At 36.4% G+C, this 25,739-nt stretch overlaps 1 protein-coding gene across 2 annotated transcripts in view; it reads right to left on the bottom strand.

Annotated features, from left to right (window-relative positions):
- Nucleotides 1-214: 214 nt before the first annotated feature.
- Nucleotides 215-25,739, bottom strand: part of EFCAB7 (EF-hand calcium binding domain 7) — a 53,334-nt gene continuing 27,809 nt past the window's right edge. For both annotated transcript variants that reach the window (XM_050755353.1, XM_050755437.1), the window contains 6 exons: nucleotides 22,458-22,615; nucleotides 21,042-21,175; nucleotides 16,898-17,046; nucleotides 4,322-4,531; nucleotides 1,758-1,865; nucleotides 215-471 (listed from right to left, as the gene is read on the bottom strand). In XM_050755353.1, the coding sequence (XP_050611310.1) occupies nucleotides 397-471; nucleotides 1,758-1,865; nucleotides 4,322-4,531; nucleotides 16,898-17,046; nucleotides 21,042-21,175; nucleotides 22,458-22,615 (834 nt within the window). In that variant the 3' untranslated portion in view covers nucleotides 215-396. The remainder of the gene's footprint in view (nucleotides 472-1,757; nucleotides 1,866-4,321; nucleotides 4,532-16,897; nucleotides 17,047-21,041; nucleotides 21,176-22,457; nucleotides 22,616-25,739) is intronic.

Here is a 25,739-nt window from a genome sequence, read left to right as displayed (position 1 = left end):
CATAAAGTGCTGGTATTACAGGCATCAGCCACCACACCTGGCCAGTTTTTGTTTTGTTTTGTTTTGTTTTTAAGAGTACAAAAACCTAAAGTATAGAGGATTTTGCCGAATGTGTTGAATACTACTTTAAAAAATCTTACCTGTAATTTTATTGACTTAACTATTCAAAAATAAAATGTGCTTAGATTTCCTACTAAATAAGAACACTACACAATGAAAGCATTACGTATATTTTAATAATAAGGTACATAGCATTGACATAAAATGAAAATGCATATAAATTGAATAGATTATTATTTAGGTACATCAGTTAAATTAAGTAGCATTTAGTTGTTTAATAAATAACAGGCTAAATCTGAAATAATTCTTAGTTTGGTAAGTTCTAAGTATAATTATTTAAGAAATAAGAGAATATATACAATAATATATCCATTCTTGTCGTTCATTCAGAGGCATTACATGTTGACAAACCTGCATATAAAAATAGAAAGCTTTTATTCTTTTTATATATTGTTATTTTTGGCTAATTTTTAAATAGGACAACGTTTCTAGGCCTTGTATGAGAATATCCCTGTACAGATAAAATTCGACAATATTTGTCCTTAGCAGAGACTAGCAATCTATGATCTGAGGTCTAACAGGATAATCCAGTCTAAATTCTACCCTAATATAGTAGCTGTCAGTTGGTGTGTGTGAATGTGGGTAGAGTGGTAGAAAGAGGAGAAAATATCCTTTCCTTGCTAAGCCTAGAGCATTTTCTAAAATCTTAATTGGAGAAACAGAAAAGATAATCTCTTTATCCTGTTCCGGAATATTTTAGGATTTAATGGACAGTATGGAAATAGAAAGGGTAAGAATAGGAAGCTTTTTCCTCTCTCCCTTCACTTGCCCAGTAGGTAGCTCTATTGATCTGTCCCTGCCTTTGAACTCCTGGCTAAATCAGAAACCCAGAGTTCTGCTAACACTGGAACTATAGCTGTTTTCTAGCTCTTGACTTACTTACTTATCTAAAACTCAGAGGCATTTTCCTTCTCAGGATACTTTAGAAAATCTTAATAATGCAGATAAAAAGCATTTTGGGTTATCAAAATTCTTATTAATACTTTACATTTCTATATGATGTAAAAAACTACTTTCATGTACATCATTTTAATCTTTACATTAACTTTGTGAAGTACATAAAACTAGTGACATTATCTTTTTTTTTTTTTTTTGAGACGGAGTCTTACTCTTGTCGCCCAGGCTGGAGTGCGATGGCGTGATCTCAGCTCACTGCAACCTCCATCTCCCAGGTTCAAGTGATTCTCCTGCCTCAGCCTCCTGAGTAGCTGGGATTACAGGCGTCTGCCACCACGCCTGGCTAATTTTTGTATTTTTGTAGAGACGGGGTTTCACCATGTTGGCCAGGCTGGTCACGAACTCCTGACCTCAGGTGATCCAGCCGCCTCGGCCTCCCAAAGTGCTGGGATTACAGGCGTGAGCCACTGCGTCCAGCCTAGTGATATTATCTTAATTTTACATTTAAAGAGACTGGAACATAGAAGTAAATGAACTTCCCATAGTCACTCAAACAAACAGTGACAGAACTGGATTAGAACCAAAGTCTCCTGTCTCTGAGTATAGAATGATACTGATACAAATATACTTAAAATAATTTTCCACTCCATTTTGTATCTACATGTTTACTCATAGCATTAATAGGAAATTTTTTTCAAAGACATAAAACAAAAGGCTTTAATTAGAAAATAATACATTACCATTGTAGATTTGGGTCCCACTTCTACCGCAAATATGTTGAGTCCTCTGTTGTTTACACAGTTTTTACTTAGCTCATTGTTGATGTGAATAATCACTTTCTCATCTGACTATAAAAAAAAAAGTTTCATAAGTTGCTAGTCCTTTCTTTAATTACAAATATAAGCCTCAGAATAAACCCTGAAATTCTGTTTTAACATCATATAGTGCACTACAAATTTATACAATTTGGCTGCTTCTTTCAACTTTGTTTCTGTTACTTTTTCTCATTTTCTTTCCAATTTGTCACCATTTATATAAACTTTTTCTTTTAAATGTGACTTAAATTTACTCACCTTTTAATCTTCATTCCCAGGGTATTATGGATACTAGGGTCACATTATTTCATCCTTGACTTAGGATAGCAATAGTCTGTTTCTTTTGTTGTTATCTCTAGTTTTTTCAACTTCCATTCATTTTAATACTACCTTCCAACTAATGTGTCTAAAACATCTTTTTACTCCTTCATTCACAATATATAAATATATTTATTATCAACTTTGTATCGGGCATTGTTTTAGAGTCTAGGTGCACTGAGATAAAAGATAGAATTACTGACTCCTAGCTCACACCCTAGGGGAGAGAGACAAATAAAATGACAATTACAGAACACTGCTGAGTCTTGTAATAGAGGTATTTAGAAGGATCTATAGAAACACAGAAGATGAACATTAGCTTGGACTGGGGTTTCAAGGAAGACTTTTTGGAAGAAGTGACAACTGAGATAATAGACAATGGCCTCTAGGATGGACAGGGAACAAGGGAAAGCAGAATGACGCTGATAAATGGGAAATATGCAGGAATCAAACTATTCCCCTAGTAAGAATCTGCGATCATACCCTAATGACTACTAAGGGGGTAGTATAATGTTAGACTATCTGAATTTATTTCTCAAGTCTTCTACTACTTAGCTGTGTAATCATTTGCCAGTTATTTAACTGCTCTGTGCTTCAGTTTCCTGTTTGTAAAATGAAAATAGCACTTATCTCATAGGGTTGTTGTGAGAAGTAAATGCCTGGCACACAATAAGGTGTAAAATGTTAGCATTATTATCACATTTTGGTGAAGAGAGTTGAATTTTCCTTGAGGAAAACAGAGGCAGAGAATTGAGAACTAATAGTTGATAGCAGAACAGAGGAGTTGGGGTAAGGTAGTGTGACTCCCTTCACCTTTTTAACCCTAATAAAATATAGAGGACAGAAAGGGAACCATGATGGATTCTAGGAATCACCCTCTGAGGCACGATTGGTCCATTTGAAAACTGCAATCTAGTAGGTGGGGACCCAAGCTTAGTTAATCAAGTCTAAACTCCTCTATCTCGTTTTCAAGATAACATATAATTTGGATCCATTCTGTATGTTATTTACCTCCTAATCCTCCTTCAAATAAAGCTGTCCATTTCTGCAAAGCAGATATTCTCACTCTTTCCTTTATACTTCATATATACCCTTCCCCTTGTTTCTCCTTACACTGTTCCCCTGCTTCTAAAGGCTGTCTGTCTGCATATCTAAATCCTAGTCTCCTTCAATGCTCGAATCCCATATCACAGTTCCCTTCCCCCTCATAACAAATCCTTCCCCAACTTCTATGGTTCAAATTAACAACTACAAGAGAAACAGAATGAAACTCCTGTCACACACACAAACAGTATTACATTATGTAACGTTTAATTATTCTCTGATGTCTTTCGAGAGTATTAATTTTGTCTTTCCAATTATAGGCCATAAACTCCTTGAACACAGAGATCAAGTTTTACATTTTCTGGTGGCTCCTACTGTGACTAAAATAGTTACATAATATATTCTCAGGTTGACTAAAAATGCCACCAAATTTTAAGTATTTTAAGAAATTTATGGCAGGCATAAAAATATGGCTCACCTAGGACCTAAAAGAAATAAGTCAACAGTACTGAGCACCTAGCCATCTTATATAAAGTTTTATGAAAATTTATAATTTCTAGAGAACTGGATATTTCTGACTAAGAATTTATGCTCTTATTCTCTTGACCTGTAATATCAATAGTATTAATAGCAGGGAAGAGAGCCAAAGGTAGAAATAATCAGCTTGATGAAAGTAGGTATTGGACAGTAGAATACATTTAGTTAGATTAAATAATGATAATCTATAGGATCTCTGCAATGTTAGTGTAAAAAGCTGGGTTGAAATTTTTTTCTTTGTTTATAATATTTCTTTAAAACATGATATCTATTATTTAAATAGTTATGTATATGTAAAAATGTTTAGAAACAAACTAAATAAAATACTTTGTATCCAGATTGTGCTCTATTCGCATTGATACCCAAATGTTTAATTTTCCTAATATTTTAAGAGAAAAAAATTAGAAACCTTTAAAAACCATATAAAAATTATCACTCCCAGTTTGAGTTAGAAACCTGACAAGAAAAATTAATTATACATTATAAACATTATAAATGTGATGGGATACTTAATTACCACGTAGGAACAGAGCAAGGAATTATTAGTAAGCTTTATAGCAAAATGAGGAAAACCACCTCATAATTGATACCTTGTTTTCAATAACTGACGTTATCCAGGTGTCACAACTGTAAGTATGCACGATTATATTTTCATAGCCATCCATTACTTTGGCATCACCCTTGCTAAGAACAGATTTACAAATGGCCTTCTCAAGTTGTCCACTACATGCCTCCATATGGACAGCTTTAATTTTTGGCTTGCATTTTTCTGCATAGATATCAATGACAAATGGACATGCCTGATAGGAAGAAAAAAAATCTTGTTTTAGCCTTTTGATAGAATTTAAAATAAATTATTAATATGTTACCATATAAGAAGATATGCTACACCTTCCAGCTTGTCCTTCTAATATACTTTTAGAGGAAAATTTTAGTACTATGAATTGAGTAATAAGCAAGCATGAAATCCTGACTTTTTAATAGAATATTAACTGATAATGTCCATAGAAAAGAAAAGAATAACCTCTAGCAAACCAGTAATACATTACCTTCTTTAAGCCATAATACCATCTCTCCATTTGGTTCAATGCTAACAAATACCATGTTATTTAATTATCTTTTCTAAGGTGAGGGCTACAGAAAGAATTCATCAAACGGTTCTAAAGAAATTATTACATTTACAATCGAAGCTTACTGCATGGACACAGAGCACTGACTAAAGTTTAATCTAAAAACACCTTTAAAATATGAGACCTAAAAATATTTTCTGCATTCGGAATGAAATTTTTCTAACCTCTACCTTAGTCTTTTTACCACAGCCTACAATGTGGTAAAAAGCCAATGTCATAAAGAGCCTTTGCCTCTCCATCCAACCTGATCTCCTGTGTCTCTATGCATCAGCTACCCTGATCTTTCAGATCCTAGAGCAAATGAAGCCCTTCATACATAGTGTTCTCTCCACTTGGAAGATTATCCTCATGCATTTTCACATGGGTACCTTGTCCTCCCACTTCAGGTTAAAGCTTAAGTGCCACCTCCGCAGTGGGATCTGCTCTGGCCACTTCAATCTCCCTCACTCCCCCACTGTTTTCTGTTCTCTACTTCAGCCTTTGAGCTGTTTCAGAACACCTTGGAAATTTTTTTTTTTTTTGAGATGAAGTTTTGTTCTTGTCGCCCAGGCTGCAGTGCAGTGGTGTGGTCCTGGCTCACTGCAACTTCTGCCTCCTGGGTTCAAGTGATTCTCCTGCCTCAGCCTCCCGAGTAGCTGGGATTACAGGTGCCCGCCACCACATCCGGCTAATTTTTGTATTTTTAGTAGAGACAAGGTTTCACCATGTTGGCCAGGCTGGTCTTGAACTCCTGACCTCAGGTGATCCACCTGCCTCGGCCTCCCAAAGTGCTGGGATGACAGGCGTGAGCCACTGCGCCTGGCCGATATAATTTTAATTAATTAATCATTCTCCGTGGCATATAAATTTCATAAGGGCAGGACCTTTGACTATTTTATTCATCTTTGTATCCTCAGTGCCTCTTTCCTGCAGTTATCACATAGTAGGTATTCAATAAGTAGTTGTTGAATAACTGAATAAATTCACAAATTGGTGGTCATCTTTTAAGGAAATAAAAGAAAGAAGTCTGAAGTTAATTTTAGTAGACCATAAACAGAAATTTTTGTTTTTAAAAATATTTTAATCAACTTCAACCTTTGGCAATAATAAATTTGCCTTTTTAAGAGAAGTAGTAGAATGAAAAATCATTGCACTAAAAAGAAGACCTGGGTTGATTTTTCATACACATCACCTCTGTAAAAATTTTTAAAGATTATTTACAATAATTATGAGTATGACATTTTTAAAGGTTTATTTGTTCAGTACTAGTAAATTCTGGTAATATAAGTCACGGCTATCAGTTTTATTCAACCAAACAGGATCAATATTTGAATATTCACTGAAAGTAAAACATCTTAAAAGGTCCATGTTAAAACATATTCTCTAATTTTTTTTCTTTTTTTTTTACACTTTTAAGTTCAGGGGTACATGTGCAGATTTGTTACACAGGTAAACATGTGTCATAGGAGTTTGTTGTACAGATTATTTCATCACCCAGGTATTAAGCCTAGTACCCATTCGTTATTTTTCCTGATCCTCTCCCTCCTTGTACTCTTCACCCTCTGATAGGCCCTAGTGTGCGTTGTTCCCCTGTATGTGTCCATGTGTTCTCATTATTTAGCTCCCACTTATAAATGAGAACATGTCGCATTTGGTTTTCAGTTCCTGCATTAGTCTGCTAAGAATAATGGCTTCCAGCTCCATCCATGTCCCCGCAAAGGACATGACCTCATTCTTTTTTATGGCTGCATAGTATCCCATGGTGTATATTTACCACATTTTCTTTATCCTGTTTTCCACTGATGGGCATTTAGGTTAATTCCATGTCTTTGCTATTGTGAATAGTGCTGCAATGAACATACATGTGTATGTGTCTTTATAAAACAATTTACATTCCTTTAGGTGTATATCCAGTAATAGGATTGCTGGGTTAAATATTTGTCTTTAGGTCTTTGAGGAATCACCACACTGTCTTCCACAATGGTTGAACTCATGTACACTCGCACCAACAGTGTATAAGCATTCCTTTTTCTCCACAATCTCACCAGCACCTTTTGTTTTTTGACTTTTTCATAATGGCCATTCGGACTGGTGTGAAATGGTATTTCACTGTGGTTTTGATTTGCATTTCTCTAATGATCAGTGATGTCGAACTTTTTTCATATGATTGTTGGCTGCATGTATATCTTCATTTGAAGTGTCTGTTCATTTGCTCACTTTTTAATGGAATTTTTTTTCTTGTAAATTTGTTGAAGTTCTTTATAGATATTGGATATTAGACCTTTGTCAGATGCATAGTTTGCAAAAATTTTCTCCCATTCTGTAGGTTGTCTATTTACTCTGTTGATAGTTTCTTTTGCTGCACAACTCTTTAATTTAATTAGATCCCATTTGTCAATTTTTGCTTTTGTTGCAATTGCTTATGGCATCTTCACCATGAAATCTTTCCCCATGGCTATGTCTTGAATGGTATTGCCTAGGTTGTCTCCCAGAGTTTTTACACTTTTGGGTTTTACATTTCAGTCTTTAATCCATCTTGAGTTAACTTTTGTATATGGTGTAAGAAAAGGGTCCAGTTTCTATCTTCTGCATATGGCTAGCCAGTTATCTCAGCACCATTTATTGAACAGAGAATCCTTTCCCCATTGTTTGTTTTTGTCAGGTTTGTCAAAGATCAAACAGGTGTAGGTGTGCAGTCTTATTTCTGAATGTTCTATTCTGTTCCATTGGTCTATATGTTTGTTCTTGTACCAGTTTTGGTTACTGTAGCCCTGTAGTACTGTAGCCCTGTAGTATGCTGTTTTGGTTACTGTAGCCCTGTAGTATAGTTTGAAATTAGGTAGTGTGATGCCTCCAGCTTTGTTCTTTTTGCTTAGGATTGCCTTGGCTATTCAGGCTCTTTTCTGGTTCCATATGAATTTTATTTTTATTTTTATTTTTATTTTTATTTATTTTTTTTTTTAAATTTATTTATTATTATTATACTTTAAGTTGTAGGGTACATGTGCATAACGTGCAGGTTTGTTACATATGTATACTTGTGCCATGTTGCTGTGCTGCACCCATCAACTCGTCATTTACATCAGGTATAACTCCCAATGCAATCCCTCCCCCCTCCCCCCTCCCCATGATAGCCCCCGGTGTGTGATGTTCCCCTTCCTGAGTCCAAGTGATCTCATTGTTCAGTTCCCACCTATGAGTGAGAACATGCGGTGTTTGGTTTTCTGTTCTTGTGATAGTTTGCTAAGAATGATGGATTCCAGCTGCATCCAAGTCCCTACAAAGGACTCAAACTCATCCTTTTTTATGGCTGCATAGTATTCCATGGTGTATATGTGCCACATTTTCTTAATCCAATCTGTCACTGATGGACATTTGGGTTGATTCCAAGTCTTTGCTATTGTGAATAGTGCTGCAATAAACATACGTGTGCATGTGTCTTTATAGCAGCATAATTTATAATCCTTTGGGTATATACCCAGTAATGGGATGGCTGGGTCATATGGTACATCTAGTTCTAGATCCTTGAGGAATCGCCATACTGTTTTCCATAATGGTTGAACTAGTTTACAATCCCACCAACAGTGTAAAAGTGTTCCTATTTCTCCACATCCTCTCCAGCACCTGTTGTTTCCTGACTTTTTAATGATTGCCATTCTAACTGGTGTGAGATGGTATCTCATTGTGGTTTTGATTTGCATTTCTCTGATGGCCAGTGATGATGAGCATTTTTTCATGTGTCTGTTGGCTGTATGAATGTCTTCTTTTGAGAAATGTCTGTTCATGTCCTTTGCCCACTTTTTGATGGGGTTGTTTGTTTTTTTTCTTGTAAATTAGTTTGAGTTCTTTGTAGGTTCTGGATATTAGCCCTTTGTCAGATGAGTAGATTGCAAAAATTTTCTCCCATTCTGTAGGTTGCCTGTTCACTCTGATGGTAGTGTCTTTTGCTGTGCAGAAGCTCTTTAGTTTAATGAGATCCCATTTGTCAATTTTGGCTTTTGCTGCCGTTGCTTTTGGTGTTTTAGACATGAAATCTTTGCCCATGCCTATGTCCTGAATGGTACTACCTAGGTTTTCCTCTAGGATTTTTATGGTATTAGGTCTAACATTTAAGTCTCTAATCCATCTTGAATTAATTTTCGTATAAGGAGTAAGGAAAGGATCCAGTTTCAGCTTTCTACTTATAGCTAGCCAATTTTCCCAGCACCATGTATTAAATAGGGAATCCTTTCCCCATTTCTTGTTTCTCTCAGGTTTGTCAAAGATCAAATGGCTGTAGATGTGTGGTATTATTTCTGAGGACTCTGTTCTGTTCCATTGGTCTATATCTCTGTTTTGGTACCAGTACCATGCTGTTTTGGTTACTGTAGCCTTGTAGTATAGTTTGAAGTCAGGTAGCGTGATGCCTCCAGCTTTGTTCTTTTGACTTAGGATTGTCTTGGAGATGCGGGCTCTTTTTTGGTTCCATATGAACTTTAAAGCAGTTTTTTCCAATTCTGTGAAGAAACTCATTGGTAGCTTGATGGGGATGGCATTGAATCTATAAATTACCTTGGGCAGTATGGCCATTTTCACAATATTGATTCTTCCTATCCATGAGCATGGTATGTTCTTCCATTTGTTTGTGTCCTCTTTGATTTCACTGAGCAGTGGTTTGTAGTTCTCCTTGAAGAGGTCCTTTACATCCCTTGTAAGTTGGATTCCTAGGTATTTGATTCTCTTTGAAGCAATTGTGAATGGAAGTTCATTCCTGATTTGGCTCTCTGTTTGTCTGTTACTGGTGTATAAGAATGCTTGTGATTTTTGCACATTAATTTTGTATCCTGAGACTTTGCTGAAGTTGCTTATCAGCTTAAGGAGATTTTGGGCTGAGACAATGGGGTTTTCTAAATATACAATCATGTCATCTGCAAACAGGGACAATTTGACTTCTTCTTTTCCTAACTGAATACCCTTGATTTCTTTCTCTTGCCTGATTGCCCTAGCCAGAACTTCCAACACTATGTTGAATAGGAGTGGTGAGAGAGGGCATCCCTGTCTTGTGCCAGTTTTCAAAGGGAATTTTTCCAGTTTTTGCCCATTCAGTATGATATTGGCTGTGGGTTTGTCATAAATAGCTCTTATTATTTTGAGGTACGTTCCATCAATACCGAATTTATTGAGCGTTTTTAGCATGAAGGGCTGTTGAATTTTGTCAAAAGCCTTTTCTGCATCAATTGAGATAATCATGTGGTTCTTGTCTTTGGTTCTGTTTATATGCTGGATTATGTTTATTGATTTGCGAATGTTGAACCAGCCTTGCATCCCAGGGATGAAGCCCACTTGATCATGGTGGATAAGCTTTTTGATGTGTTGCTGAATCCGGTTTGCCAGTATTTTATTGAGGATTTTTGCATCGATGTTCATCAGGGATATTGGTCTAAAATTCTCTTTTTTTGTTGTGTCTCTGCCAGGCTTTGGTATCAGGATGATGTTGGCCTCATAAAATGAGTTAGGGAGGATTCCCTCTTTTTCTATTGATTGGAATAGTTTCAGAAGGAATGGTACCAACTCCTCTTTGTACCTCTGGTAGAATTCAGCTGTGAATCCATCTGGTCCTGGACTTTTTTTGGTTGGTAGGCTATTAATTGTTGCCTCAATTTCAGAGCCTGCTATTGGTCTATTCAGGGATTCAACTTCTTCCTGGTTTAGTCTTGGAAGAGTGTAAGTGTCCAGGAAATTATCCATTTCTTCTAGATTTTCCAGTTTATTTGCGTAGAGGTGTTTATAGTATTCTCTGATGGTAGTTTGTATTTCTGTGGGGTCGGTGGTGATATCCCCTTGATCATTTTTAATTGCGTCGATTTGATTCTTCTCTCTTTTCTTCTTTATTAGTCTGGCTAGTGGTCTGTCAATTTTGTTGATCTTTTCAAAAAACCAACTCCTGGATTCATTGATTTTTTGGAGGGTTTTTTGTGTTTCTATCTCCTTCAGTTCTGCTCTGATCTTAGTTATTTCTTGCCTTCTGCTAGCTTTCGAATGTGTTTGCTCTTGCTTCTCTAGTTCTTTTAATTGGGATGTTAAAGTGTCAATTTTACATCTTTCCTGCTTTCTCTTGTGGGCATTTAGTGCTATAAATTTCCCTCTACACACTGCTTTAAATGTGTCCCAGAGATTCTGGTATGTTGTATCTTTGTTCTCATTGGTTTCAAAGAACATCTTTATTTCTGCCTTCATTTCGTTATGTACCCAGTAGTCATTCAGGAGCAGGTTGTTCAGTTTCCATGTAGTTGAGCGGTTTTGAGTGAGTTTTTCTTAGTCCTGAGTTCTAGTTTGATTGCACTGTGGTCTGAGAGACAGTTTGTTATAATTTCTGTTCTTGTACATTTGCTGAGGAGTGCTTTACTTCCAATTACGTGGTCAATTTTGGAGTAAGTATGATGTGGTGCTGAGAAGAATGTATATTCTGTTGATTTGGGGTGGAGAGTTCTATAGATGTCTATTAGGTCTGCTTGCTGCAGAGATGAGTTCAATTCCTGGATATCCTTGTTAACTTTCTGTCTCGTTGATCTGTCTGATGTTGACAGTGGAGTGTTGAAGTCTCCCATTATTATTGTATGGGAGTCTAAGTCTCTTTGTAAGTCTCTAAGGACTTGCTTTATGAATCTGGGTGCTCCTGTATTGGGTGCATATATATTTAGGATAGTTAGCTCTTCCTGTTGAATTGATCCCTTTACCATTATGTAATGGCCTTCTTTGTCTCTTTTGATCTTTGATGGTTTAAAGTCTGTTTTATCAGAGACTAGTATTGCAACCCCTGCTTTTTTTTGTTCTCCATTTGCTTGGTAAATCTTCCTCCATCCCTTTATTTTGAGCCTATGTATGTCTCTGCGTGTGAGATGGGTCTCCTGAATACAGCAGACTGATGGGTCTTGACTCTTTATCCAGTTTGCCAGTCTGTGTCTTTTAATTGGAGCATTTAGTCCATTTACATTTAAGGTTAATATTGTTATGTGTGAACTTGATCCTGCCATTATGATATTAACTGGTTATTTTGCTCATTAGTTGATGCAGTTTCTTCCTAGCCTCAATGGTCTTTACATTTTGGCATGTTTTTGCAATGGCTGGTACCGGTTGTTCCTTTCCATGTTTAGTGCTTCCTTCAGGATCTCTTGTAAGGCAGGCCTAGTGGTGACAAAATCTCTAAGCATTTGCTTATCTGTAAAGGATTTTATTTCTCCTTCACTTATGAAACTTAGTTTGGCTGGATATGAAATTCTGGGTTTAAAATTCTTTTCTTTAAGAATGTTGAATATTGGCCCCCACTCTCTTCTGGCTTGTAGAGTTTCTGCTGAGAGATCTGCTGTTAGTCTGATGGGCTTCCCTTTGTGGGTAACCCGACCTTTCTCTCTGGCTGCCCTTAAGATTTTTTCCTTCATTTCAACTTTGGTGAATCTGGCAATTATGTGTCTTGGAGTTGCTCTTCTCGAGGAGTATCTTTGTGGCGTTCTCTGTATTTCCTGGATTTGAATGTTGGCCTGCCCTACTAGGTTGGGGAAGTTCTCCTGGATGATATCCTGAAGAGTGTGTTCCAACTTGGTTCCATTTTCCCCCTCACTTTCAGGCACCCCAATCAGACGTAGATTTGGTCTTTTTACATAATCCCATACTTCTTGCAGGCTTTGTTCGTTTCTTTTTCTTCTTTTTTCTTTTGGTTTCTCTTCTCGCTTCATTTCATTCATTTGATCCTCAATCGCTGACACTCTTTCTTCCAGTTGATCGAGTCGGTTACTGAAGCTTGTGCATTTGTCACGTATTTCTCGTGTCATGGTTTTCATCTCTTTCATTTCGTTTAGGACCTTCTCTGCATTAATTACTCTAGCCATCAATTCTTCCACTTTTTTTTCAAGATTTTTAGTTTCTTTGCGCTGGGTACGTAATTCCTCCTTTAGCTCTGAGAAATTTGATGGACTGAAGCCTTCTTCTCTCATCTCGTCAAAGTCATTCTCCGTCCAGCTTTGATCCGTTGCTGGCGATGAGCTGCGCTCCTTTGCCGGGGGAGATGCGCTCTTATTTTTTGAATTTCCAGCTTTTCTGCCCTGCTTTTTCCCCATCTTTGTGGTTTTATCTGCCTCTGGTCTTTGATGATGGTGATGTACTGATGGGGTTTTGGTGTAGGTGTCCTTCCTGTTTGATAGTTTTCCTTCTAACAGTCAGGACCCTCAGCTGTAGGTCTGTTGGAGATTGCTTGAGGTCCACTCCAGACCCTGTTTGCCTGGGTATCAGCAGCAGAGGCTGCAGAAGATAGAATATTTCTGAACAGCGAGTGTACCTGTCTGATTCTTGCTTTGGAAGCTTCCTCTCAGGGGTGTACTCCTCCCTGTGAGGTGTGGGGTGTCAGACTGCCCCTAGTGGGGGATGTCTCCCAGTTAGGCTACTCAGGGGTCAGGGACCCGCTTGAGCAGGGAGTCTGTCCCTTCTCAGATCTCAACCTCCGTGTTGGGAGATCCACTGCTCTCTTCAAAGCTGTCAGACAGAGTCGTTTGCGTCTGTGCAGAGGTGTCTGTGTGTCTTAGTTTACTGTGCCCTGTCCCCAGAGGTGGAGTCTACAGAGACAGGCAGGTTTCCTTGAGCTGCTGTGAGCTCCACCCAGTTCGAGCTTCCCAGCAGCTTTGTTTACCTACTTAAGCCTCAGCAATGGCGGGCGCCCCTCCCCCAGCCTCGCTGCTGCCTTGCCGGTAGATCACAGACTGCTGCGCTAGCAACGAGGGAGGCTCCGTGGGTGTGGGACCCTCCCGGCCAGGTGTGGGATATGATCTCCTGGTGTGCCTGTTTCCTAAAGCGCAGTATTGGGGTGGGAGTTACCCGATTTTCCAGGTGTTGTGTGTCTCAGTTCCCCTGGCTAGGAAAAGGGACTCCCTTCCCCCTTGCGCTTCCCAGGTGAGGCAATGCCTCGCCCTGCTTCAGCTCTCGCTGGTCGGGCTGCAGCGGCTGACCAGCTCCGATCGTCCGGCACTCCCCAGTGAGATGAACCCAGTACCTCAGTTGAAAATGCAGAAATCACCCGTCTTCTGTGTCGCTGGCGCTGGGAGTTGGAGACTGGAGCTGCTCCTATTCGGCCATCTTGCTCCCTCCATATGAATTTTAAAATTTTTTTTCTAGTTCTGTAAAGAATGCCAATGGTAGTTTCGTGGGAATATCATTGAATCTATAAATTGCTTTGGGCAGTATGGCCATTTTAATGATATTGATTCTTCCTATCTATGAGCATCGAATATTTTTCCATTTGTTTGTGTCATCTCTGATTTCTTTGAGTAGTAGTTTGTAGTTCTCCTTGTAGAGATTGCTGGCCCCCCTTGTTCACTGTACTCCTAGGTGTTTTATTCTTTTTGTGGCAATTGTGAATGGGAGTTCTTTCGTGATTTGGCTCTCAACTTGACTATTGTGGGTATATAGGAATACTAGTGATTTTTGCACATTCTAAAATTTTTAAATTAAAATCTTATCACCTCTAAAAGAGTTGCCCTATAGTTTTATTATTTTTTCTTTTCATGGGCTTGGTGTTTTATTTACTTATTTTCTTTATCCTACTAACTTAATATAGGAAGCAAACAACAAGCAAGAAAACTATTAACTGTAAATTATTCATTGTAAAACTATTAACAATATATGTGATAAGGAAGATGGGGAAGACTGTAATAATAAAACCTAGATTATGGGATGCTACTTAAATTTAGCACAATATTTAGCTCTCAACTACCTGTTAACCCATACGAAAGGGAAATAGAAAGTCATGTAGTGCTTAAACTTTAAAAAAGAAAGTAAATTCTCCCAGTTCTGAATCTAGAAAGAAATTAATATCATGAAATTCTATTTTAAAAAGGAAAACAGAAAAAAAAAAAAAGGGGCAAAACTAAACATGTAAGTTTTACCTATCAAATTCAGTAAAAGAGCAACTATTCAGTTACAGTGATAAAGAGGCAATGCCCTTATAAAGAAGTTATATTGCTCTTTAACAGAGGATCTTCATAGGCTGATACAGTGAATGTGTAATCTGTAATTCTACAGCCTAAATTAGAGAATTTAATAAGGAAAAATAAAGAAATAAGTAATAAGAATTTAATGAGAAACAATAAAGAAATTTAGTAAGAAAAAAGGTTTTAAATCTGTTCAACTGATCAGGAACAGCTCTACTTCAATTAACATACTTATGTTAGGCAACCAGTATCAGCTCCTCACTTTTGAAAGTCAGGCAATCAGAGATGGATTCACATGCATAAATACACTACTGAGTGCCAACTAATCAACAGTCTCATCCAAGTAACCATGCTTCCACAGATACTATTAACTCATTTACGCCTCTAAAAAATACTAGTAACTCATTTACGCCTCTAACCATGCTTCCACAGATACTATTAACTCATTTACGCCTCTAAAAGCCAGGCAATCCTTGAATTCCATGCTTCCCCCAAACCCTATATAAGTGAGCATTCTGCTCTTAGTGGAGAGACTGTGCCTGGCCAGCATAGCTCTCCTTTATAGTAAGCAATAAATTCAGCTTTGTCTTTTTATTTCAGTTCCTGAGTGGCAGTCTGATCATCATCTATTGATACTTTCCAATGTATACTGTATTTTTTTTTACCTTTTGAATTTAAATGATACAAATATATTATCTACTCAATAAATAAATAAAATTTAAATTAAATTAAATGTTAGCTCAGAAATCCTTCTTGCTTATAGTTTCAAAGGTAAATGACATCAGTAACTGCAGTAAAAAGTGTTAAATTGCTCTTAACTAATTTTCCTATTAAACAACAACATGGGTAGCACAATCAATATTGTTCATAGATTAGATACTGATTTTACACATGGTTAAAATGTGGGAGTCATTGACTGTTAGGCTAAAGTAGGATATAAATAGTTACTGTAACTATTCACCTCCTATTTCTAAAAGTGGGAAAACAATAGAGAACCTCTCAGAAAACAGGTTAATGAAGGTCTTGAATGATGTCAAAACTAGGAATGAAACCAAAGTCTAAATGTATCTAAAACAAAATTTTTCAACGTTAGTATTGCTCTCCTAAGTTGATTCAAGTACGGAAAAAGGACAAACACTATTTTTAATTTTAAGAGTATAAACAAATGTATTGTTATCTAACTTGTGGCCTGAAATGGAAACTCTTAAATTCTATATTTTAAATCTGACATATAAATATAGAAATTAGCCTGGGTAAAACAGTGAGATCCCCATCTCTACAAAAAAAAAAAGTTAAAAAATTAGCTGGGCATGGGGGCATGCACCTGTAGTCCTAACTACTCAGAAGGCTGAGGCAGGAGGCTCACTTGAGCCCAGGAGGTCGACGCTGCAGTGAGCTATGATTGTGCCACTATACTCCGGCTAGTGTGACAGAGTAAGACCTTGTCTCAAATTTAAAAAAATATATATGTTCAATAAATATTTGTTGCATGAAAGAAAAAATATATATATATAATTTAACGAAGACCTAATTTTTAAATTTTTATTACCCCATGATTTATTATGTGTCCTATTCAACTTCTATACCTATCATGTTAATGATAATAATGATGATGATAGCTGATACATACACAGTGCTTTGTATGAGCCAGCCACTGTTCCAAGTATTTTACAAATATTAACCCCAAAAGTACCCTTTACAAAAGGTCAGAAATCCAAGGTGTAATACAGATAAATTCTCCTTATTCTAAGAGAGACTTTACACTGTTAAGACAAATTGTTTCCCTATATAAATGAGACTTTAGTAACTCAAATTGCCTTTTCCAATTTTAATTTTTTTAATATCAAATTTTTTTCTTGCATATTATGTGTTTAAACTCTTTTGTCTTTGAATTATTTTAATGTTGGCAGTAACTAAATTTCAGGTGAGAACAAGAACTTGTATAAACTAACAGAAACATGTTGTTGCACCCAGGATTCATTCATATACTAAAGTTCAAAGATGTGGGTGCCCAATTCAAAAGTTATATGTCAGGAAAACGTTCATAAAGTAAAATATTATGTACACTAAACCCACTAGCAAAACTTTAAGAATACTTTACCTCTGTCAACTCCAGAGCTTTATTGTAGCCCATAGAGTGTAGAGTTACCCAAAGGTCACAAGGATCTCCCTCTCGATCATTAGCTTCCATTAGATTCAAATCCATAAATCCTTGTCTTGTTAGTTCATTCCTCTTTGTATCAAAATTATCTGTTTAAACAACCAAAAGTTTTTTCTTACATAATTTAAAAATTCATAACTTTAATAAAATGTCTATAATATATTATTATTCATAGATATTTATTTTAAAAGAGGCCTATGAATCTATGAGCAGTATAGAAGTGGAATAAAAATGGCTCAAAACATAACTCAGCATAGATACATCATAGTACACAATTTCGTTTTTCAACAAATCCTGAAATTATAAATAGTGCAAATATATTCTAAAATTAGAGGAAACTGTAATATTTCTAGATAAATTCCAATCTGCCTGCCTATTTAGAGCATACATTGTTATATAAAATGCTTCATATGTATTTGCCACTTAAAGTCAGCAGAAACTGGATGAATTTGATATAATACTCCCCAAACTACTAGGATTTCAGAAAGAAAGATATAAATAGTGTCATATTTAAGATTACTATATGCCTGATTCCTCTAATTTTAGCTAAATTGTTCCTGAGTCTTGAAAGACAGATAGATAATGGGGAGCACTTTGGAATCCATGAATCAACCACATTTTCCCAGGTAAGTCTATGCCCATTTTAACACTATTTACGAACAAAACTAAATTTACCTAGAAGTATCTAGACATGTATAATTCCTGAATTTGTCTATAAGATGGATAATAAGTAGTTATTTATTATGGATATTTTATTAGCTATCCTACAACAGGGAAGATTTTATTTCCCAACTCCCATCTATAATATACCCAAGGGAAATGGGTACTTTTATTTGAGATAGCATCTCTTTTGTATGCATTATTGTGAGAAAGGCAGCAGAGACATAACTGTCTAAAACTGGCTGACTGATTTAATAGCTTAAAACATTTAGAAGCCGGGCGCAGTGACTCATGCCTGTAATTCCAGCATTTTGGGAGGCCGAGGCAGGTGGATCGCCTGAGCTCAGGAGTTCGAGACCAGCCTGGCCAACATGGCAAAACCCCGTCTCTACTAAAAATACAAAAAATTAAATTAGCCCAGCATGCTGGCACACACCTGTAGTCTCAGCTGCTCGGGAGGCTAAGGCAGAGAATCACTTGAGCCGGGAAGGCGGAGGTTGCAGTAAGCTGAGACTGTGCCACTGTACTACAGCCTAGATGACAGAGCGAGACTCTGTCTCAAAAAAAAAAAAAAAAAAGTTTAGAGTTGAAAGTTATTCATGTTTTTTAAGGGGAAAAAAATAAATGCAGATTAAATTCAATCGTGAAGAGAAACAGTAACACAAAAATCAAGGTTAGAGCTACTATGTAGAAAAGCAAGATGAAAAAGATTATTTGATATATAATACAAATACATTAAAAAACGTATCTAGATACTGTACTATAGAGACTATCAAAAACTAATCTACCTTTTAAAACTTAAAATTCTCAATCCTCATTAATTTTTTAAAAATTTATTAACACTTGACTCTAAGACTTACTATAAAGCTACAGTAATCAAGATAGTGTGGTAATGGTGAAAGAATGATGAATACATCAATGGAACAGAATAGAGAGCCCAGAAATAGACTGACACAAATATATTCAACTGATATTTGACAAAGGAGCAAAGGCAATTCAATGGAGAAAGGATAGTCCTTTGTGTATGATATTGTAATGGTGGATACATGACGTTATATATTTGTCAAAATCCATAGACCTGTACAAGACAAGAGTGAACCCTCCAGGGGTTTGAGACCAGCCTGGGCAACATGGTGAAACTCATCTCAACAAAAAAATACAAAAATTAGCTGGGTGTGGTGGCACACACCTGTAGTCCTAGCTACTCAGGAGGCTAATGTGAGAGGATCACTTGAGCCTGGAGGCAGGGGTTGCCGTGAGTCGAGATCGTACCACTGCACTCCATCCTGGCTAACAGAGCAACTCTATCTTAAACGAACAAAAAGCGTGAACCTAATGTAAACTATGAACTTTAGTTAATAATTATGTATCAATATTCACTCATCAATTGTAACAAAGGTACCATACAAATGCAAGATGTGAATAATAGGGAAAACTTGTGGGTGAGGGTGAGGAGGAATATATGGATATATTTCTTTTCTTTTTTTTTTTTTTTTTTTTTTTTTGAGACAGAGTCTCACTCTGTCACCCAGGCTGGAGTGCAGTGGCATGATATCGGCTCACTACAACCTTCACCTCCCAAGCTCAAGTGATTCTCCTGCCTCAGCCTCCCAAGTAGCTGGGATTACAGGTACCTGCCACCACACTTGGATAATTTTTGTATTTTTAGTACAGGTGGGGTTTCACCATGTTGGCCAAGCTGGTCTTGAACTACTGACCTCAAGTGATCCACCCACCCCAGACTCAAAAAATCCTGGGATTACAGGCCAATGTTTTTTGTTTTTTTTTTTAAGAGACAATATGTTCTGTTGTCCAGGCTGGTCTTGAAATCCTGGCCTCAAGTAATCCTCCCACCTTAGCCTTCCAGAGTGCTAGGATTATAAGCATGAGACACAGCACCCAGCCTATGTTTTTCTGTAAACCTAAAATTGCTCTAAAAATAAAGTTTATTAATAAACAAAATAAAAGCATCTTTAAGTGTAAAAAAAGTTTATTAAAATAATCTTACAGATAAACAGTACATTTTCTTATTATTCAGGGGAAACATTAAAACCTTAAAAGCTCTCATTTCTTTGCAGTATTATTGTTTGTAAAGTAAACATTCCTCCAAATCATTTTCTAAGTCAATAACTCTTGGAGACTTTTCGATAGCATGGAGTTCAAAGTTCTGGAGCCTATTTGTGAAACTTTCTTGCTGTGTAGCCTTGGTCAAGTCACTTAACCTCTAATTCTATTTCCTGATTTATAAAGTGAGAATAATAAAGTACTACTTCATAGACTTGGCGTGTAGAAGTGCATAGAGCAGCAGCTGGTACATGGTAGATGGTAAGCTCTCAAAAAATGTTAACCGTCAACTCTGCCAATTTAACTAAATTTTTAAATTAGAATTTTACTTATCACCAACTTTACCATCAGAAAGCCACAAATTCACTCTTATAGAATGTTCTCTAGTGCCAATTAAAAGATTATATCGTTAAAGTTACAAGATAATTACATCTTCCTATAGATAATACTCATGTATATTATGAATTTTGTTAATCAAAGTTTAATATTATAAATCAATATACATGTATTGTTGTTGATTATATTAACTTTCAGCTAAAAGAGAAATACTGAAAGATTCCTTTATATAAATAATATACTTCTACCCTACTTGCTGTCTAGGTAAACAGACTCCCAACCTGGCTCACTTTGCCAAGCTTAGACCATTTTAAGATCCACACATTACTATCCCAGTGAAAGCATACGTGAGTTAATCTCTCTTGACTGCATTCTGGTCTCCTCACACCTCTTGTTCTGTGATCTATAGTTGGCTATGGCTTTTTGGCTTTCCCTCTGACCTTGCAGTCTTTGGCTTAAATATGCAAGTACGTCTTCTCAGACTCCTTCTAAGTGATAACTGACTTTGCCTCATTCTCAGTGATTTTCTTTGTCCACCTTGGCATTTTGGCTTCAATATTTCCATAGATGGACTTTTTAAATTCAACTCAAATACGAAAAGCATTGAAGAATTTTTAACATGTATAATATAAACAACTTCCTGGAAACCTTAATTTGTAAGTAAACCTCTAGCTTTTTGGCTTTTTGCTGCCCTCTCCTGGTCACAGTTTGTGGCTCTTGACCACTTCAGGCCCAGTGGTATCAAGCGCAAGGACAAGTTTTTTGTCTTCTAAACCCCAAAGAGTAGAGGCTCAAAACTGAAATTATGATTAAGTAATTCACACTTTCTTTTAAGTTGAGTATTATACCAACTACCAATTTAAGAAAAATAAATGTTAGCATTTACAAACAATGCTACTATTTTCAAACTGTCCTAAACGCTATAATAATATATCATGGAGAAGTTTGATTTATTTCTTAGAGATGAAAATGTGCTATATATATATATTTTTATACATCTGTTAAGAAAAAGAAAAGTGCTTACCTCTGCAGACAGCCCAAGCATCTTCATCACATTTCTCACCACTTGTTCTCAATTCAAAAAAATTATATTCTTCAAGGCTAAGAAGACCATTTCCATCTAAATCAATTACTTCAAATATATCTGATAAAGTAGACCTAAAATTATAAAAATAGTTAGTTATTTCTTGTCACTAAGGCAACTACACTGAAGAAGGGTTCTATAAGGATAACATTCAAAAGGAATGTTATACAATTTCTTTAAACTAAAGTTAATGTATCCAAATACAGTTTTGGCTCAGTCCAGTATTACATGAGATAAAAAAGCTTCTAGAGCAACCACAGTATCTCAATGCATAGTAAGAACTCAATGAATAGTAGTAGTTCCCTTCTTTTTTCCTTTCTCCAATCTACTTTCTTCTTCCTCTCTACCTATAGGGAGAAATTGGTAGATGTTTGACTGAAGTTGACTTGCCAAATGTGTGGAACCCAGAAGTAAATGACAATCCCAGATCTGCAAATGGAGGAACATTTTCAGATGCTCAGAGGATGAGTTGTTTTGTTTTGATATATGTATTTATGGTGTACAATGTGATTTTTTGATATATGTATACATTGTGGAATGACTAAATCAAGCTAATTAACATATCCATTATCTTACATATTTATCATCCTTTTTTCTAGTGGGAACATTTAATATCTATTCTCTTAGCAATTTTCAAGGATACAATATATAACTACAATCACCATATTGTCAGCAGATCTCCTGAACTTATTCCTCTTATCAAACTGAAATTTTGTATCCTTTCACCAACCTGTCCCCAACCCCCCCACCACTCCCAGCTGCTATAACCACTCTTCTACCCTCTGTTTCTATGGGTTTGACTTTGTAAGATCACACATATAAGGCTGGGTGTGGTGGCTCACACCTACAATACCAGCACTTTGAAAGGCTGAGGCAGGATGCTCGCTTGAGGTCAGGAGTTTGAGACCACCCTGGGCAACATAATAGCAAGACTCCCATCTCTTCAAAAAAAATTAGCCAGGTATGCTGGCAAGCACCTGTAATCCCAGCTACTGCTACTCAGGAGGCTGAGGTGGGAGGATCACCTGAGCCCCAGAGTCTGAGGCTGCAGTGAGCTATGATTGTGCCAGTGTACTCCAGCCTGGGTAACAGAGCAAAACTCTGTCTCTATTAAAAATAATAATAATAAAGCTCCCACATATAAGTGAGATCATAGAGTATTTATCCTTCTGTGCCTGGCTTATTTAACTCAGCAGAACATCCTCCAAGTTCATACAGCTTGTCACAAGAGTTGAATTGGTGAATTAGAATCTGAGGACGGGGGTGGAAGCTGGCCAAAGGAAAGGGAGTAACACAGGCTATTAATATCTATCCAGCCTAGATGTTATAATTCTAACATTAATAAACAAAACTTACTTAAATTCCTTTGTAAGGAATAATTTCCCTGTTTGATCTCTGTATACAAGTTGGGCTTCATCTGTTACTGGGTTTATTTTTTTCCTCAGCCTACAGCCAGTTGTAGAAGGAATTAACCAGTAAATTCCAGGTCCTAGTTCACCAGTCCATCCAAACACCTTTTCTCAAAACAATGAAACAAAACAATCATCAGTCTTAATCTTTTCATCTTTTAATTTAAAGCTTTTAATATTTCTTCTGAAAGGGACACATTAGAAATAATTTTTAAATAAATATTTACAAAATCTATTATAGTTCTATCAATCTTTTTACAGGTTTCAAATTCATTTTATTAATGGTAATCTCATTATGAGATCACTAGATATAGTAGTCCTTTATATATTTTTGAAACAAATGCCTAAAACTGTAACAGGTAAGTTATATTATCTTCTAAATCTTCCCCAATAATCTTCAAAAATATCTGTGATGCAAATACCCTCAACAGAAAGCAAAGATAAATCATAGGGTAATTTTTTAATGTGAACACTGAGCTCCTTTAAAAAAAAGTAATAATATTCTAGATTATGGTTTCCTAATTTGATTCAAATATAAATATATGATTTCTAAATCAGATTTCAATGACATAAAATAAAAATTAAATATATTTTGAAATGGTTCACTACTGTATAAATTAACCACATTTGTAAGAGTTCAATTATTTGGATGAAAGCACTGGAATTTTACTTTTTTAAATGTAATATGGACTATAAAAAAAGATGCAGAATCCCAAATAAATCAGCTTTATATGAAATTCTGTTTCCTATCAAATGTTGGATATTTATCATGAGTACCAGAACATCTGTATAGGAAAACATTTTATTCTCCAGTTCTATAAAAGAAAGCAGGCTGGGCATGGTGGTTCACACCTGTAATCCCAGCACTTTGGGAGGCTGAGGTGGGTGGATCATTTGATGTCAGGAGTTTGAGACCAGCCTGGGCAACATGGTGAAACCTCGCCTCTATTAAAAATACAAAAATTAGCCAGGCATGGTGGTGGGCGTCTATAATCCCAGTTACTTCGGAGGCTGAGGCAGGAGAATCACTTGACCCCGGAAGTGGAGGTTGCAGTGAGCCGAGATCGTGCCACTGTACACGATAGCGCACGACTCTGTCTCAAAAAAAAGAAAAAAAAGAAAGAAAGCAAATGGTATCTGTCTATGTACTTCCTAAGAGCTTTTTGGAGCCCAAAGGCTTCCTATAAAAGCTAGCAGCTGTCTCTGTTAAATATATTAAATCTAAGGAATTCTTAGTTGTGTATAATAGCTAAGTGCCCTTCAGCACAGACTAATCCAAAAGAATCCTTTCAGGTATTATGTCCAAAAATTCCTTTCAAAACCCAGGTATAAGGCTAGACACAGTGGCTAATACCTATCATCCCAGCACTTTGGGAAGCCAAGGTGGAAAGATTGCTTGAAGCTAGGAATTGGAGACCAGCCTGGACAACATAGCAAGATCCTATCTCTAAAAATAATAACAATAATAATAATAATAATACATCTGTAGTCCTAGCTACTTGAAATGCGAAGGCAGGAAGATCATTTTCACCCAGGAGTTCAAAGTTACAGGGAACTGTATCACTGCACTCCAGCCTGGGTGACAGAGTGAGACCCTATCTCTAAATAAATAAATAAACAAACAAACAAAAAACAACTTAGGTATATTTTAGGTCATTCTGAAGACTCATATACAAAATAAAGCTGCTCATCTAAATTCTGAGTTTAGTTCTATTTCTGCCCTGCCAACTCAGAGAAATCATAATCTTCTTATGTCCTATTTTGATATAAGAAGAAATCCAATATAACTGAAAGTCATTTTTAAGACTAATCGTTGGCCAGGGATGGTGGCTCAAGCCTATAATCCCAGCACTTTGGGAGGCCAAGGCAGGCGGATCATGAGGTCAGGAGATTGAGACCATCCTGGCCAACTGACATGGTGAAACCCCATCTTTACTAAAAATACAAAAATTAGCTGGGCATGGTGGCACGTGCCTGTAGTCCCAGCTACTTGGGAGGCTGAGGCAGGAGAATCGCTTGAACCTGGGAGGCAGAGGTTGCAGTGAGCCAAGATTGCACCACTGCACTCTAGCCTGGCGACAGAGCGAGACTCCGTCTAAAAAAAAAAAAAAAAAGACTAAATGCTTACCAAATCCATCCTTTGAAAAGCATAACCTTTGAAATTGACCAGATGTGGACTCAGGAGTGAAAAACCAGATCTCACTGCTTCCTAATATATATTATCCCATGATCCTTCCTTATGCCCACATATAACTTTGCATTGCCACTGTGGATGGCAAATGGAAAGTTTTTTCATGGGCACAAAACTCATCTATAAGAAAATAATTGTGAAAGTATAAATACAAATAAAAAATCCTTTGTAAATATAACATATTACAGATAAACAGACGCCTATAAAGAGGTAACTAGAAACTCATGCAAACTTTATTATAGTTTTGCTATATACTAATTTTTTTATCCATGCAATCCCATAAGAAAGTAATTTTACCCAAAACAAAGTGGAAATAGATATTGTTTTAGACAATGCTTACTTTGTAGTCAGTTCTGAAGAAGAGTTTATTCAAAACATTAACTTCAGCCAATTTTATTTGTTTCTTGCCTATTCTTGTCTGTTAGGAAGCCTACAGTAAAGACTTTTATATAACATTCTATCAGGGAAATGTCTGTCTGTCATTGAGCCTATATAAAGATTAAATATGATATTGCAGTAAGCCCTTGAATAGTATTATTTCTGTTGTTGTGTAGCAGATGTATTTTGTAGTCCTCATAAAATAAATAGCCACATTTATGTATCGGCCTCACATATTTGGCCTTTGAGTAAATACATAATTAGAAAAGATCAGAAGAACCCCATGGGCAACATATAAAAACATTTAAAAGCATTTTTTCATATCAATCTATTTTTGAACCCTATAAAATAAGTCAAGCCTGATAGTAATCTTAAAGTTTTTCTGTTTTGCAGTAGTAATATAAGAAAGACAAACATCTACAGCAGCTTTTCCAAAGTCTTGAATTGCTTGCATTTAGGGGAAAAAAATGTACTGGCATCAACCTTTTTTATTGAGTATATCAAATGTTCACATGTGAGGCATCAGGGCGTTTAGAAAAGATGAAAGTAAGGTACAATATTATACAACTTAAAAGGTATAAGCCAAGACTCAAACTTGCCAACCAATCCTCAATTCTTTATTTAATTTTTTTTTTTAGAGACAGGGTCTTGTTATGTTGC

Source organism: Macaca thibetana, chromosome 1 (assembly GCF_024542745.1).
Source record: "Macaca thibetana thibetana isolate TM-01 chromosome 1, ASM2454274v1, whole genome shotgun sequence".
In the NCBI taxonomy this organism is placed as follows: Eukaryota; Metazoa; Chordata; class Mammalia; order Primates; family Cercopithecidae; genus Macaca; species Macaca thibetana.
This window is presented reverse-complemented; position numbering and strand designations above follow the sequence as displayed.